The 16,335-nt window shown below is 48.1% G+C and overlaps 1 protein-coding gene and 1 long non-coding RNA gene across 12 annotated transcripts in view; one reads left to right on the top strand and one right to left on the bottom strand.

Annotated features, from left to right (window-relative positions):
* The window catches only part of LOC134809720 (uncharacterized), a 65,464-nt gene that overhangs the window by 31,828 nt on the left and 17,301 nt on the right, over window positions 1-16,335 (top strand). The window contains exon 3 of the long non-coding RNA XR_010156102.1: window positions 1,118-1,219. This is a non-coding gene — a long non-coding RNA (uncharacterized LOC134809720). The remainder of the gene's footprint in view (window positions 1-1,117; window positions 1,220-16,335) is intronic.
* MTMR3 (myotubularin related protein 3) overlaps window positions 13,572-16,335 on the bottom strand; it is a 144,791-nt gene continuing 142,027 nt past the window's right edge. For all 11 annotated transcript variants that reach the window (XM_009438152.5, XM_001138269.6, XM_001137834.6 and 8 more), the window contains one exon: window positions 13,572-15,802. In XM_009438152.5, coding sequence (XP_009436427.2) covers window positions 15,631-15,802 — 172 coding nt within the window. In that variant the 3' untranslated portion in view covers window positions 13,572-15,630. The remainder of the gene's footprint in view (window positions 15,803-16,335) is intronic.

Here is a 16,335-nt window from a genome sequence, read left to right as displayed (position 1 = left end):
CAAACATATCTGTAGGGGTTGCTGAATTATAAACCCACTACTCCAATCAAGACCTGGAGCATCCCTAGCACTCCAGATCCTCCCCAACCTGTTCTCTACATCCTCCTAGAGACCACCGGGACCTCGGCTTTTGTAGTTACCATGTTCTCGCACCCCCAAAGAATAGTTTTGTTTTGCCTGGTTTTGAACTTCTCAAAAATGGAATCATACTGCATATATTTTATTCTTTTTTCCACTCAATATTCTGTGAGATTTGTCCATGTGGCTGTATGTAATGACTTTATTGATTCGTTGCCATGTTATGTTTGTGGCTAACTTTCACAAGTTCCTTATTCCTTGCCCTGTGGTTGGACAGTTGTGCTGTTTCTGGCTTGTGCATTTTCCACGACTTAGTGTGAGACTTCTTCTGGATGGCTTGCAGGGGAGTGGGAGTCTGGGCTGGAAGGGAAGGTGAGGGAAGCAACAGAAGCAGCCCTGGGCATGGGGGGCACAGAAGGTGGGAGGGATCTGTGGGTCAAGCAGGACTACTGAAGTGCAGAGCAGGGTTGAGGGTACCACAGAGGAAAGGGCCTCCACGTGTGCTCCTACTCTGAGACTGGACGGGAACACTCCCCGCAAGGCCATAATCAGGGGGTTTAGTAGGTATGGGCACGGCAAGAGAGGCCAGACCAGGCAGCTTATTGCACAATGCTGCCCTTGGGGCTCAGAGGAAATACTAGAAATTGACCAGAGAGTCAACCTCTGGTGCCGCTCCTTTCCTAGGATGGGCATCCATCAAGAGGTTTGTATTTGGGAAGTTCGGGGATCACTGGCTGCACATCCAGACACTGGCCCACATGGAGGTAAGGCGGCTGAAGCCCTGAAGGAAGGGGGTCTGCACTGCTGACCACTTGCCTAGACCTCGCCTGTGCTGGAAGCAAGGCCACCCATGGAGCCCATGTCTCGGAGACTTCAGCAGCCCAGGGCAGAGCTTCCTATCCTTGCCAGAAAACCTGTCCCTGGCATCACCCCAACCCCGGTATTTCTTGTTGGGGACTGTCCTGGCTGGAGATGGCCTAGAGTCCTTCCCACACCCTGAGAGACCTGACATATTTCCCTCTTCTCTTGGGTTTGGCAGATATGGGTAAGAGGAGGGATGCTGTTGCCTTGGAGCTGCCAGGCTGCATGGCAGACAAGCAGGATTCCTGCTGCCTCCCATGGAGACTACACTGGAACGCAGGTAAGGTGCTGGGAATCAGTCACAGATGTTCAAGTGCAAGCTTTGGCAGAACCATTCTTTCCACTGTAGATCAGCCAGACTTTGTAAAACATTATCTATTTCCTCACTGGATCCTCAACAGTCCCATGGGCAGACTGGACAAATATCCCCATAGGTGAGAAATTAAAGCAGAGTAGAGTGGTCAACCCCCTACCCCGTAAGTGACTGGGGGCTAGAATACGGGTCTCACAACACTGGGTCAGGGCTTTGTCTGCTGTGCACAAGCAGGCACTTGCCTAGGCAGACACTGAGCTCTAGCTTCATCATTTCATGTTTGATTTTCTGTAGTGTAATCAATCATAGGATCATTAGCCCCCCTGGTGTCTGCTGCAAATTTATCTTAAATGCCAATTTGTCCCTGCATTAGAAGGGAAGCTGTTTAGTTGAGGGAGCTCTTCCTGAGAAACGGTGAATTTTATGTTATTTTTTATTTTTTTGAGACAGAGTTTTACTCTTGTTGCCCAGGTTGGAGTGCAATGGTGCAATCTCTGCTCACTACAACCTCCGCTTCCCAGGTTCAAGCAATTCTCCCGCCTCAGCCGCCCAAGTAGCTGGGATTACAGGTGCCTGCCACCATGCCCGGCTAATTTTTGTATTTTTAGTAGGGATGGGGTTTCACCATGTTGGTCAGGCTGGTCTTGAACTCCTGACCCCAGGTGATCCACCCACCTCAGCCTCCCAAAATGCTGGGATTATAGGCATGAGCCACCATGCCCGGCTGAAACAGTTAATTTTAGTGAGCAGCTGATTCCTTCTTTTTTTTTTTTTTTTTTTGAGACAGAGTCTTGCTCTGTCGCCCAGGCTGGAGTGCAGTGGCTCGATCTCGGCTCACTGCAAGCTCCACCCCACGGGTTCACACCATTCTCCTGCCTCAGCCTTCCGAGTAGCTGGGACTACAGGCGCCCGCCACCACGCCCGGCTAATGTTTTGTATTTTAGTAGAGATGGGGTTTCACCATGTCAGCCAGGATGCTCTCGATCTCCTGACCTCATGATCTGCCTGCCTCGGCCTCCCAAAGTGCTGGGATTACAGGCATGAGCCACCGCGCCCGGCCCCTGATTCATTCTTGCATTGGTGATTGCTTCATGCATGACTTACTGAGTTTTGGAAAGAAACAGTCCTGTGTAAAGCCAATGAAACAGCACTAGTACTTTAACATTCAGTGTTCTTTGGAGTTGCTCTTGAACCCTTCTCTGCCCTGGTTTAGGCCTTTTATCATGCAGGTGGCCTCTTACTGCTCTTTCCACCTCATCTTGCCTCGCCTCCCAGCACCCACTTCCATTCATCCTGGGCCCAGGAGAGACTGGGTAGCGCAGCGGTTGAGAGCGTGATTTCAGGAGGCAGAGGGCCCAGATTCAAACCATGGCTCAGCTGCTTCAACTTTCTGGGTGACCTTGGGCAAGGGGCTTAACAGCTCTACTGGCTCAGTCATCTTAGTTTCAAATGAGGCTGTCACAGTACCTCACCAGGTTAATAGGAGAATTAAATGTGTTACTCATGGAAAGTATTTGGACAGTGCCTAGCCCATAACAAATATTAACTATTATCATCTTGTTCCATTCTCTGTTCAGAAACCTCAAATACCTACAGAATTGGGACCAGTGTTTGGCCTGACATAGGAGACTTTTTTGGCCTAAGCTTTTAACAAATATTTCCTGCCTTTCCTGTTCGCTAACCCATGCCCTCTGGCTCAGATCCTGAAACCCGCCCACTTGCCTTGGCTCACCTTGACGTCATCATATTGCCATGTGTTGATGTCACTGCTATCCCCCAAGGGGCAGGCTTCCTGCTCAGATGTACATGTACTCTCTTCTTCCTCTGAGCTATAACTCCAACTAGTCAGTATCCAAGTTCCTGTAGCCACTAGTTGTGGAGAAAGCTAAAGTCATCAGACATGAAGAGTATTCTCTACACAACTCAACCACTTAGAAAAATCACTCTCCACTTAAACATCTCTTCTTCCTTAACATACTCTCCATCCACCATAGCCCAACTTCCCTGTTACGGATTGTGAGATGTTGAAAATACAACAAAACAGGCACCAAAGTACAATTTAAGTTTTGTAAAATATGCAGAATTTCACATAGTTGGTGAATGTGTTGGCAAACTGCTCAGATGAGTGTAGCCATTGGAAATAAGGATCGCAGAGAGTAGGTCCATTAACAAATGAAGGGGAAGGTGACATGTCTAACCAATTAGGTGTTTCCTAGGGGGATGATGTGAATATCAAAGACTAAAGGATTTAAGAGGGAAATTGAGGAAGCCCTTGACTAACTTTTCCTAAAATGATCCTGTGATTGATTACACTAGAAAATCAAACATGAAATAATGTCCTATTGTGCAATCATATAATTTGGGGAGGGAAATACACCTAAAATATTATTTTTAAGAATTAGCCTGGTCGGGAGTGGTGGCTCACGCCTGTAATCCCAGCACTTTGGGAGGTCAAGGCAGGTGGATCACTTAAGGTCAGAAGTTTGAGACCAGCCAAGCCAACATGGCAAAACCCCACCTCTACTAAAACTACAAAAATTAGCTGGGTGTACTGGTGCATGCCTATAATCCCTGCTACTCAGGAAGCTGAGGCACGAGAATCTCTTGAACCCAGGAGGCGGAGGTTGTAGTGAGCCAAGATAGTGTCACTGCACTCCAGCCTGGGCGACAGAGCGAGACTGACCCTCTCTCAATAACGACAACAACAACAAAGAATTAGCCTATAGTTGCAATTACCTTTTGTTAAAACATACTTTTAAACAAAACAGTGGGAGATACTGGTTAAAGGATAAATTTCAGTTAAATAGGATTAGGTTAAAGAGCTCTATTGCACCACAAGGTGACTTAGTTAATAACAATGCATTGTATTCTTGAAAATCTCTAAGAGGGTAGATTTTAAGTGTTTCTCATCACAAAAAAATAAGTATGTGAGGTAACACATATGTTAATTAGATCGATTTAACCATTACACAATGTATACATATTTCAAAACATACTGTATATTATATATAATTTTGTCGATTCAAAAAAGATACTTATTTCAATAATAGTTTCATTTTGCAAGATTAAATTCAGATCAAACCTTTTTCACTGTGTGCTGTATGAAACACTGGTCTCCATTTTCAATGGGTTGTCTCTAAGAGGCTTTTTCCGGTCCTGTTCTTTTTGGATGAGGGTATGAATATATTTATCTGCCTGATCATCTTCCCTAACAGGCAGCATATTCTTGAGAGCAAACAGTGCCTGAGACAGAAGTGCCATGTCATCTCATGGAATGGTAGGGGTGGGGACATGTGTGAGTCACCAGTGAAGCCTGCACAGAGACTTAGCCTTCAATGACTTACTACATGAAGGCGCCACAGAGCATATCCAGAGCTGTCAGAAGCCAAGACTCTCTGTGCATGCATTGGTTAGGGTCCTCAGCAATGAGGGGTGACAGAGTACCGAGGCAGAACAGGGCAGAGGGTTCCTGAACAGACAGCCAGGCCCTTGTTCTCAGCTTGATCTGGGCTTTTCAGGCATCAGCAGGGCCCTCTGAGGGCATGAGGTGCCTTGGAGGGCAGCAGGGTGACCCGGAAGACATGTGACTGGCAAGGGTGTTCTGGTAGGCCCAGGTAAGGAGAGGCAGAGGCCCCTCTGCCCTTGCCTAGGGCAGCACACAGAAACCATGCCCAGTGGCTTTGGGTGCTCTAGCTCATTCCTGTCCAACCAGGGTCAAAGCTTCCTACGACTGAGTGTCATAAATAGACTGACGATGGGGCTTCCCCCAGTCCCAGGAAGGGTTGGTGGGGTGTCGGAATTCAATTACAATATGAAAATAAGAGGTGAACTTCCTACCTGGGGTTGAAGGATAGGAGGGCAAACTTGGCATCGGCGTTCACCCTGCACTAGGTGCTGACTGCATCCTGCAACAGAGGATAAAAGCGAAGAGCAGACGTCGTGGCCTCTCAGTTCAGGGGAAGCCCCGAGGCATCTCTGGCTGACAAGGCTGAGCTCAGTTTTCAGGCCCAGAACTAGTCCCCAGGTTAATGCCATCGAACTGCTTGGGGGTGCAGGTGAAGCATGGCCACACAGACACGTCCAGATGGGGACACCTGATGCTCTCGCAGTCTCCCCATGTGCCTGAAGGAGGCCTCTAGAGACTTAGAACTGTGGTATATAACAGGCCTCCATTTTCAGCACTTTAATTTCTGCATGTCCAAGGAAGCAAGCGTGGAAGGAGGGCAGAGAGCTGAGCCTCAGAGCAGTAATGCCAAGGAAGTAGGTGAGAGGGCTGCCTGCAAAGTCTCACAGGCCAACTACAGAGGCAGAAGAACTGGCAGGAGGGTTAGCAAGGTTGCAGGTTGCAGAATGGTTGCAAGAAAGAATGCTTTGGAGTGGGTCTAGAGTGTGTGGCTAGTCCTTGGGGACACCCAGTGTTGGGGTGGTGGGGGGCAGCAGAAGTAGGAGGAAGAGGAAGGGGTGGTGAAGCAAAGACGATATAGAGCTGGCCACTCTTTCTGTTCGTTTCACAGTGAAGGGAAGGAGCAAGACAGGATACTTGCTGGAGGCAGAGACTTGAAAGAATTTGCTTTGACTTGAAAGAATTTGCTTTGCAGGCTGGAGGACTGGACAGCTTTAGGGATAGAGGAAGGAGCCAGCCAAACAAGGTTGAAAGAAAAAGGCTAAGGCCATGGTGGATGTGGGACAAAGCCCTAGACCATCTATTCTGGCTGTCATTTTGTCACTTACTGAACCATTTCTGTTCTCTAACTCCAAAAGTGTGAGAATTTCTGGCAGAAGAATCTACACCACGGTTTACTCTGTAACAGACAACAAAAACAAGTAAAGCTTTGTTGCAGAGTATTTTTAAAAAACAAAACCAAGACAACTCACTAAAGGTGGTGAGTCAGTTACCTCTAGCAAGTGGGAATTTCACTTGTAATTGTGTACTTTTTTTTTTTTTTCTTGAGACGGTGTCTTGCTCCGTCAACCAGGCTGGAGTGCAGTAACGCGACCTTGGCTCACTGCAACCTCTGCCTCCCAGGTTCAAACGATTCTCCTGCCTCAGCCTCCCGAGTAGCTGGAACTATAGGCGCATGCCACCAGGCCCGGCTAAGTTTTTGTAAAGATAGGGTTTCGCCATGTTGGCCAGGCTGGTCTTGAATTCCTGACCTCAAGTGATCCGCCTCCCTCGGCCTCCCAAAGTGCTGGGATTACAGGCGTGAGCCACTGTGCCCGGCGTTGTGTATATTTTTATGTTAATGAACAGTATATTTTAAAATGCAAAATACAATTGGAAAATTCTATAGTAGAACCTTTTGTGTAGTGAAAAAAGCCTCCAAAATGCTTCTGTAAATGAAGAGGTTCATGTACTGGGTTGCTCAAAGTCCCCTGCAGTCCCCACTTCTTGGCAGGACAAGGGAGTGCCAGGAGAGCACTTCCTGCAGCACTGCAAGTGCTCAGTTCCTAGGGGCCTGGCCTGTGCCCACTTCAGCAAAAGGAATGGTGTCTTTTTTTTTTTTTTTTTTGAGATGGAGTCTCGCTCTGTTGCCCAGGCTGGAGTGTAGTGGCACAATCTCGGCTCACTGCAACCTCCGCCTCCCAGGTTCAAGCAATTCTCCTGCCTCAGCCTCCTGAGCAGCTGCCATGCCTAGCTACAGCTTTTGTATTTTAGTAGAGATGGAGTTTCACCGTGTTGCTCAGGCTGGTTTCGAACTCCTGAGCTGAGGCAACCCACCCGCCTCGGCCTCCCAAAGTGCTGGGATTACAGGCATGAGCCACTGCGCCCAGCCATGTGCTGCTTTTTCAGAAGGAAAACAATCTCCTTGGAGTCACTCAGCACTGGCATCTCCAGCTAGTGCCTGCAGGATGGCCTCTCGGGCATTGCCACCTCTGGTGGCTACATGGGCCTGACCTGCTCACTGGCCTGAATGTGCAGTGGTGCCCAGGGTCTCCAATGCCAGGAGATCACATTAAAACCTTTGGGTATTTGGAAAGGGGAAGAGAAAGTGGGGGTGTGGGACAGGAGGAAGAGCAGCACTACTGGTAAGAGTTGTGTCCCCACCTCCACCAAGCTTCCAAGATGTTGGTGCAGCAGGGAGAGAGGAAGCACTGCTCCCAGGCCTTTCCCCGACTCCTCCCACAGCTTCCCTCCCTGAATCAACCTAAGGAAGGTGCTGCAGGAGGGGCTCTTAGGATGTACACGGTTTCCAGAGGTGGCTGCTCCCTTTTCTGGGCTGTGAATCATCCTGTCCGTGGAGAGGGACTAGCTCAGGCTGCTTGACCCAGGGAGTGACCTCTCAGCTCCTCGGGGGGATGCTGCTGCTCCAAAAGTAAGGGGGCAGGGAGAGTTCAAGCCCAACCCCCTTCCTCCCAACCCAACAAGGACTCCTCTCCAGGGGTCAGTGGCAACTGTCGAGAGGCACACCATTCTCATGGTTTCCATTTCCGTCTCCTCATCCCAGTAATAGAGGCTGGCAAGCTGACATCTTACTGTCTTTCCAAAACTAGGAGTCTCTAGTTAGGCGGTAATAAGGCAGCAGCTAGCTAGCTAGCTTATTACTGAATCAGATGAAAGAGAACAGAAAGAATCAGACCACCCCCAAGGGGCCAGGGGATGCAATTTATGTTCCAAGGGCTGACAGGGACTTCTAAAGAGGGAGCTGCCCTGGTACACATTGTATGCCAGCACTTTCTGGGGGACTTGAAAGAACCTCCAGTTCTAAGGCTTGATCTTCCAGCTGGCAAAGTGCAGCAACCACTTACTACAAACTCATGTCTATTTGAACTCGGATGACATGGCCTTAAATATGTTCGGCAACCTTGGGCTCCTCTGTCATTGGAGAGGGTGGGGAGGGCCATCTGAACGCAAGGCCTCCACTTCCTCTTCCAACCTTGGGCTCTGGGATTTATTCTTAAAGAGATGCTAAGAGCACCATAGCCTGGACCCAGGCCTCTGTGATGCAGAGGCGAGGTCCACCTGGCTCCACCTTCCCCACTTCTCAGCCTGCGAAGCTAGTCTGCATCTTCTGGCTTCGTCTTTAGTCTTGAACTTAAACTCATCAGTTTAACAAAGTGAGGTCCTGTCTGTCTGTCTTTGCAGGATTGTTGCCATGGCAGGACTCAGGCGTTCTTAGATGCTGCCTCAACCCCAACAAGCAGTTTCTCTCCACACTCCCTTCCCATTGGCTCCATACACTCTTAAAGCATCGGTGCACATGCAGACCACCATCTGTTTACAAAATGTTAATTTAAAAACAAAACACATATATAAGGCCAGGCACGGTGGCTCACGCCTGTAATCCTAGCACTTTGGGAGGCTGAGGCGGGCATTTCACCTGACGTCAGGAGTTCAACCAGCCTGGCCAACATGGTGAAACCCTATCATCTCTACAAAAATACAAAAATTAGCTGGGCATGATGGTGGGTGCCTGTAATTCCAGCTACTCAGGAGGCTGAGGCGGGAGAATCACTTGAATCTGGGAAGCGGAGGTTGCAGCGAGTCAAGATCGCGCCACTGCACTCCAGCCTGGGTTAACAAAGTGAGACTCTGTCTCAAATAAAACTAAAACACATATATGAACTTTAGTTTGTCTTCAGCTAGTGATTCATTTGTAACTTAGTGCAAAACTCAGATTGGAATGCTTCAAAGTCAAATGTTTTCCCCTGTAAGGTGGAAGCAAGAGCAGGGTCTAGTTTCAACACACAGTGGAATGGAAGTGCTGCCTGGCTCTGACTGATTGTTCCAAATGCCTGCTAGAAGCCAGAGACGGAAATGCTATCATCTATCTATCTATCTATCTCATTTCACGGGACAGTGGGGAGGACAGCATTTGCTAGGCCCCCACCTTCCCACTCCATTTATATGCCATGTGCTTTGCTACAGATGAGGAAATGTCTCCGAGTTCCTCATACACCCATGAGCAACTCAGCTGGTGCTGCAGGGCTAGGATCCCACCCCAGGTCTGTGGGCTCTAAAACACAGGTGCTTTCCACCAAACTGGTGGTTTTCAAACCAACTTTTGTGGCACTGCCTCAGGAGAATTTGTCCTGATATTAATAAATAATGTCCTGATAAGTATTAATAACCGTCTTTTAAACTATATACACCCAAAGGTTTAAAACACATTCAGTGAGGCTGCTTGAGACTTCACTGTACAGTCTGTATTGCTGTGTGTGTGTGTGTGTGTGTGTGTGTGTGTGTGTGTGTGTGGCCTTTGCAGGGGTCACTGACTGGGAGGGCACCAGCTTAGTGCTGTGATCATTAGGCCCAGGGCCAACTCAGACCTGGTGGCCCTGAGCATAAAGTAATTTTAGTGCTTATAAATCTTTGGGTGTCTCTCATCTGATATATGGATGATAAAGACTGAAAGCAGGTTTTGGATATTCTTCTATTAATCCCTTTTTTCAGGCATGTACTTCAGTTTTGTCAACAAGAGATTGCAGGCAAGCTGTGACTACCACCATTTGCAACCACTTACCTATAAAACTCAAATTTTTAAAAATTAAACTCCCCCATATTATATAACTAAAACAAAATCCAGAAATTGGATGCTGGGACAGTTCACAGTGAACCTATCATCTGCACTAATGAAAAATGCTCCCTCCCCAAGCCCACTGATTTAAGATGTTATGACTTAAACTTTGATGATTCATGCTAATAACATATCATTTGTTTTTATGTATTTGAAAAGTTAAAAACAAAAACACTGGATTAGACTATCACAACATTTTGATTTTGGTTAAGAGGGAGAGAAGGGCTCATAATTCAAGCCTTGTGATGGCAATTGCCTAAGCTCCTCGCTGAGATTTCAACGAGAACCAATACAGCTATTTACATCAGGCTTTCTGGAGGCCCAAGAGCACAAGAAGAGGGTTAGGAGTCGGGAAAGTATTTTCCTTTTTTTATGGGACAGGGTCTCCCTCTGTTGCCCAGGCTGGAGTGCAGTGGCATGATCATGGCTCACCACAGCCTGAAACTCCTAGGCTCAAGAGATCCTCCCACCTTAGGCTCCCAAGTAGCTGGGACTACAGGTGTGCACCACCATGCCTGACTAGTTTATTCGTATTTTTTGTAGAGACAGGTTTATTTATATTTTTCGTAGAGATGGGTCTCAACATATTGCCCAGGCTGGTCTTGAACTCTTGGGCTCAAGTGATCCTCCCACCTCGGCCTCCCAAAGTGCTGGGATTACAGGCATGAACCACTGTGCCTGGCCAAGAATGACTTTTATTCAAATTTTGCTGTTAACTCATTGGTAATCTGGATGTCTTTGGCCCTCTCTGAGTCTCAGTTTCCTCAATGAAGGAGGAGGAGATTGGATTAGTGATTTTCAGACTTTTTATTTTAAGAAACAAACAAAACCTTTCTTCATACCAGATCTTACTTTTAAATCTAATAAAGCTTTGAATGGGCCTGGAGGCTCCCTCTCCACGAGGCCCCAGAGAACAGTATGAAATCCGTGGAAGTAGGTGACCTAAGGTCCCTTCCGCCTCTAAACATCAGGAATCCATGAACCCTGCCTCTGGAAGATAAATAGTGACCCCCCCACCCCTGCACCCTCCTCGCTGAGAGCCCCTCTCTCCTAAGAGGCTGAGCTGATTCATACCCTGCACCTACGACACTGGATTATAGCACTGGCAGTAGAACCACAGTGACAACCCAAATCCAGGGGCTCAACAACTGTTTGTGGGTGAAAATGACAGATTTATTCAACTTAAATGGTCACCGAGGCTACAGCAGAACCAATGCTGTTACAATAGGCAAGCACTACTGTCAGCAGCAACATACCATTTATGTCTTCAACAGCATCTGAGCCTCATGGGTTATGTTTTCATTCAAAAAAAAAAATCTTCTTATAAGCCAGTTGGGAAGCTGTTAAAGGCCAATTTTAAATGGCAATGTAAAACAAATTTCACTGAAAATACAATTCAAATACAACTGCTATGAGCACTGTAAGAAAAACTGACTAGTTACTCAGATATAATAGAAAAGACCTTAAATGGTAAATAAAACAATAGCAGCATTTAAAAACCTGGTAACTCCCATTTCAGAAGACGCCCTTCCCCTGCCCAGACCTTCATGCCTCTGAACACCTGCCTAGCCTAGGAGAGGCCTGTTCAAGCAGGGAGGCTACTGGTATCTGCACACAACATGCAGATGAACTCTACACCAGCCGAGAGGAACAAGGCTTCAGTGCAGTTGTGTGCTGGGGACAGCAGGACTCGTGTTTAAGTGTCAGAGGCTTAGAGGAGTCAGCTCTGAACTAGAAGTCTCTCACATATCTGGTCCTGCCCTTGAGAAATCTTGTCAGTAATCTCAACTTAGAACAACTTCCTGGAAAATGTGACTAGAAATTAAACAGCTGGGACTCCTGCCACATTATCCAAAACTCCAAATGGATAGTCACTTTGCTCCACAGCCCAGGGTCCACTTTAAATTCTGCTGTTAGCCCTCACCTACTGCAATCAGGTGGATACAGCTGCAGCCCTGGGGACAGGTCACTTGAACTGGCAGCAGCTAAATGAAATCCTGCAACAGCACCTTCAAATCAGCCCTCATTCCCAAAAGATCAATAGAGGTCAGGGCTAGAGTTAACTTCAACAGGCATGGGATCTCCCAGCCTCATGTGCAAGCAGGCAAGTATATCAGGATATGCCTTTAATTCTCATCTTGATGTTTTTTAATAGCCAGAGATTGTTTAACAGTTCCTCCAGCACCTTCTGTTCATTCTCCTTTAGATCTACCACAGTGACATTCTAATTCATAGAATATTCTTTGCTAACATGAAAAGAGTTAGCATATAAGCAAAATTATTACAGGAAAACTTTTCTGTACATCCTCATAGAGAATCTCAGTGGATTAAGGCAGCTGTAACTTGTTTTGGACTGCAGTTACAGAGGCCAAGGTATAGAAGAAAGGTAACGAGAGTGCCAGGATAGGAAAGTTCTGAGATGAAGACAACCTGGCAGCTCAAAGTCACAGTTCATGCCCTGTTGCTTCAGACCAAATTCCTTTACAGCCTGAAGCAAGCTGGCCTTGCCCACAGAGAACTGCCTTTCTCCATATGCAGCCACCTCCCTCAGGGCAATTCCTTGCCTTGGGTCCTCACTGCACCTGCTTCACCAGCATCTTGGCTCTTCATCTCCCTACCCCCAGAGAAGCTTTCCATTTAGGAGCTCGCAACGCCCTTCCTAGGCCGTGCCAGTGTTTTAATTTGCTGGAGACTAGCCCACAGGAACAATAGTGGCTGTGTGTAGACACGATGGCCATGGCACACACTCATGGTTTTCACAACTTCATATGAATACACAGACTGGGCTCCCTGGCGGACTGAGGGTAGCTGAGATGGCACATTCTCCTTCCACAGAAGAATGATTTCTTGTTTTCAAACGCCTGCTGGGTGGCACTTACAGCTTTCACACTAGAACCAGCTCAGCTGGCTCTTTGTGTTTGTATACTTTAGGTAGAAGGTACATTCAGAAAGTGACCCTAGAGAGACTGCCCCAAAGAGTGAAGGCCTCTGGGGAGCTCTGAGCAGGTCACTCTGGATCTTAGCCAACTCACCACAGATGCTGGGCTGGCGCCTCTGGAGCAAGGCACCCCTCAATACCAACCTTCCCGAGGGAGGAACAGCATAACATATCTCACCCACAGACCCATGTGATGGGAGGGATGCCCAACAGTGCTGTAGGGGAAAGAAAAATCTACCTCTGTGAAGAGCAAGAACTAGTACTGAAGTGACTAGATGCCACAGTCCTGCTGTAAGAGCTAAGGAGCAGAGGTTCCTCTCTGTGTGGAGAGAAGGCGGGAAGGAGACCTCTAGTTGACTGCATAACCCAATCACATCTAATTCCATTTCTGCCCCCAGTTCTCTCTGCCCACCCATAGTCTATCCTTCAAGAACAACAGGCAGAAGCATTTTCTCACCCCCACCCCACATCTCCTTCCACTCCCCCACTGAAGGGGCCAGAGTACTGGCTGCCCTGAAATCAGAGCAGCAGCTAAAAATGGTGCCTAGAGGCGAGAGGTAGTTGTAATGACTACTGATGCGAACTCCTCAGAGAAGGAGGAATAGCTGCCAGGTCAGATCCCTGACTGCTTTGCCCTCTTTTAGCCTGGGAGATTTTAGGAGCAAAATCACTGAGGAAATGCGTTCAGTGCTTGGACATCATGGTGAGGCTCCTTGCCAAGGTCTAGAGTCGGAAGGCTATCTGTAGCTTTCCTTTGCCAAAGGTCAGTTTCCCAGCAGGCCCTCAAACACTTCTGTGTGAGAGGGAAAAGGGACGAAGAGGGGATAAACCACAGGGCAAAGAATTAGGAAGTGTTAGCAAATGCTACCATGTGGAACACTCAACTTTATTTGCTTTATTTATATATTTAACAATTCTAAAGTATTTACTTCTTGCTTTGACAAAAAATGAAAAATATAGGAGCACTGACTGACTCCTCTTTAGGAGAAAAGGGTTATATGTACAGCTATGGAGAGTTACGGTTCCTCCTTTAACAAAGGAAAATATTAATAAAAAAGTGCTTCATCGATCAAAAAAGAGCTAAGAGCTGCAAGCATTTATTCACACTGTACATCAGACCCAAGAAACCCGTATCATAACCTCTTGGCACCTGTCACTAGGAAATGCACAATCTTCAATTAGACCAACTTTTCCCCTACCTGCACGACTAGATGACACAGAATGTGGAAAAGAACTACACCCTGTTTCACCACATTCAAACTGTGTTGCCACTGGAAGTCAGAGACGTGCTCAGATGCTCTGGGCTTTGCCTGGACTGAGAGCACCAGGGAAGCCTTCTGGGCCACGCCTTAACCACACCCAGGCATGCACAGAACCACCTTCCTGAGACACACCTTGCCCTTGGTCAGGGAACTGCTACCAAGGGAAAGAAGAATACAGGGCAGGGCCAGAGCTTAAGCATTCCCTGACCTTACCCCTAGTCCTCACCATGATCCACCCTGTCACCAGTTAGCAGCTTTCAGCAGAGTCAAGCATGGCCTCCCCAAGAGGGAGGGCAGGCACAAAACATGGATGCCAAGATTACAAAGCACAAACCTAACTCTTCTCCAACCTTCCCCACACCTACCTCCACAAATATTCTTGATTTAAGGCTGTTTTTGGACCATATCAAAGCTCACTGAGGAAAGGTGCCCTGAATCTCCTCAAGGCCATGTCACTTCTCTAAGGAACCCTACGAAGTCACCAAGTGGCCCTTCACTGCTGGCCAGCAGCCAGACAAGTGCCCACTCAGACAGCCAGGAGCGGCAAAGGGGGACTGCTCAGCAGTTATTCCTGTCCCAAGAAGAGAAGAAGGAGAAAGGCTGATTGTATGGGACCTGCTCCCTTTTCCAGGGGCTTGTAACTCTAAAGGCTGATTCTACCCCTTAAAGGGAAGATCCATGATTGGTTTGGTTTGGGAACGGGGGATTTCTGGAACCCTGAGTCTGGATTTCCCTGTGCTGGCTGAGGAAGAGATTGTTTAGGGGACCAGGCCCCAGAATGGGGACCCAGGTGTGTCTGGGCTCAGGGCAGGCTTTGGCCTTGAGTGCATAACCATTTTGACCAGTCTGTACTCATGCCTGAGGGTGGGAAGTGCTACACAGCCTGGCCCAGGAAAGCAGCCCCCTGAAAGTAAAGGGAGCCCAAGACAATCTGGGTCAAGTTAAAAATGGGATCCCACGGGGGACAACATGACGGCTACCCACTCCCAGCCCCTCGCCTGCCTCAAAGGAGCATCCACTTTCCTTTCCCAAAGAGGCGCCTAAGGGGATGCCATTTACCGTGTGCCTCTCCCTCCAAACATCAGCCTCATTTATCCATCTGTGAGGGGACTGGCTCAGCTCCTCGCAGGAGGGAGATGATGCCCAGGGCAGTGCTCTTGGGGAATATGCTTCCAGCCTCCCCAGCAGCAAAGGGTTCCCAACCAGCTCTGATGTGGCGGTGGCGTGAGGAATGGTTGCATGTTAGCACTGGCTTTCTTCCCTGCTCACGGTCTCAGATCTCCATACTCCTGGCTCTGACCACCATCCTCCCACCCGGAAGAAACAAGCCATCCCTCAGTGTCACCTGACAGCAGGCAGCTCGGCAGTTACAGTGGGCCTGGCAACCCTTGGTCTTCCATCAAAAAAAAAAAATTAAGACAACCAAGGGGAAGTTTCCTTTTTTGAAGGCAGAGGAGGAGGATGGAAAAGGTAGGGAGGGAGTACGGGGACAGGAAAGAAAAATCAATCTACAATCCAGTGGTGCATCCCAAATCTCTGTCACTCTGTACAGGTGGTTCCACGCTCCCATTCCAAAGTGCACGGGCCTCTCGGTCTGCCCAGGCTGAGTGGGCCTGTCATAGGAACAGCAGCTTGGCCACTGCCCACCCAGGTCACTGAGCTTCAGTTGGAAGTGGCAGCAATGGGCTTATCCAGTTCAAGGTCAATGCTGGAGCTTGTGGGATGTAGGCTGCTATAGCAAGACTTGCATACTCGACTGGGTTCAAAGAGCTGCTGGCTGGGAACTGGAACCTTCTGGTTACAACAACTGGAGCAGAATACGTTCCCACAATTCCTTGAGATGAGAAGAAACAGAACAATGTTAGTTTTGGCCAGCAGGTATGCGGAGGGAAACCAACTTCAAAAGACAAACTTTGCTGTGTGTAATTTGCATGTGCTGGAGCTCCTTGAGATCAAACCCTTTCATCTCTCTAGCCCAGGAACAAGCTGGGTAGGGAGGGTGTCCCTACCTAGCAGAGTCACATGTCATTTTGGGGCCAAGGATTCTTGGCTGCCTCACCACTGACTCAAAAGAATGCTGCTCAGGTATACAAAAGAATGCTGCTCAAGAGAGATCTGTAAGAATACATGGTCCTAACAATGGGTTAGTCCTGATCCAGGAAAACCCAGTGGCCACACCCACCTAGGCAATGCCCTCTGTGTAGCTTGTGATCACAGAGGCCAGGCTCCTCAAACGAGAGAAACAACTACCCAGCCTCACTGGGGAGTAAGGAGCCTTGCCCAACGGCCACTTCTCCAGAGGATCAAAGGCAGCAACATGGCAGATAGACTGCTGCCATTTTGGACTGCTCTGCTGGCAGCATGCAA

This window comes from Pan troglodytes, chromosome 23 (assembly GCF_028858775.2).
Source record: "Pan troglodytes isolate AG18354 chromosome 23, NHGRI_mPanTro3-v2.0_pri, whole genome shotgun sequence".
Lineage (NCBI taxonomy): Eukaryota > Metazoa > Chordata > Mammalia > Primates > Hominidae > Pan > Pan troglodytes.
The sequence above is the reverse complement of the archived record's forward strand: the minus strand, read 5'-3'. Positions and strand labels throughout refer to the sequence as shown.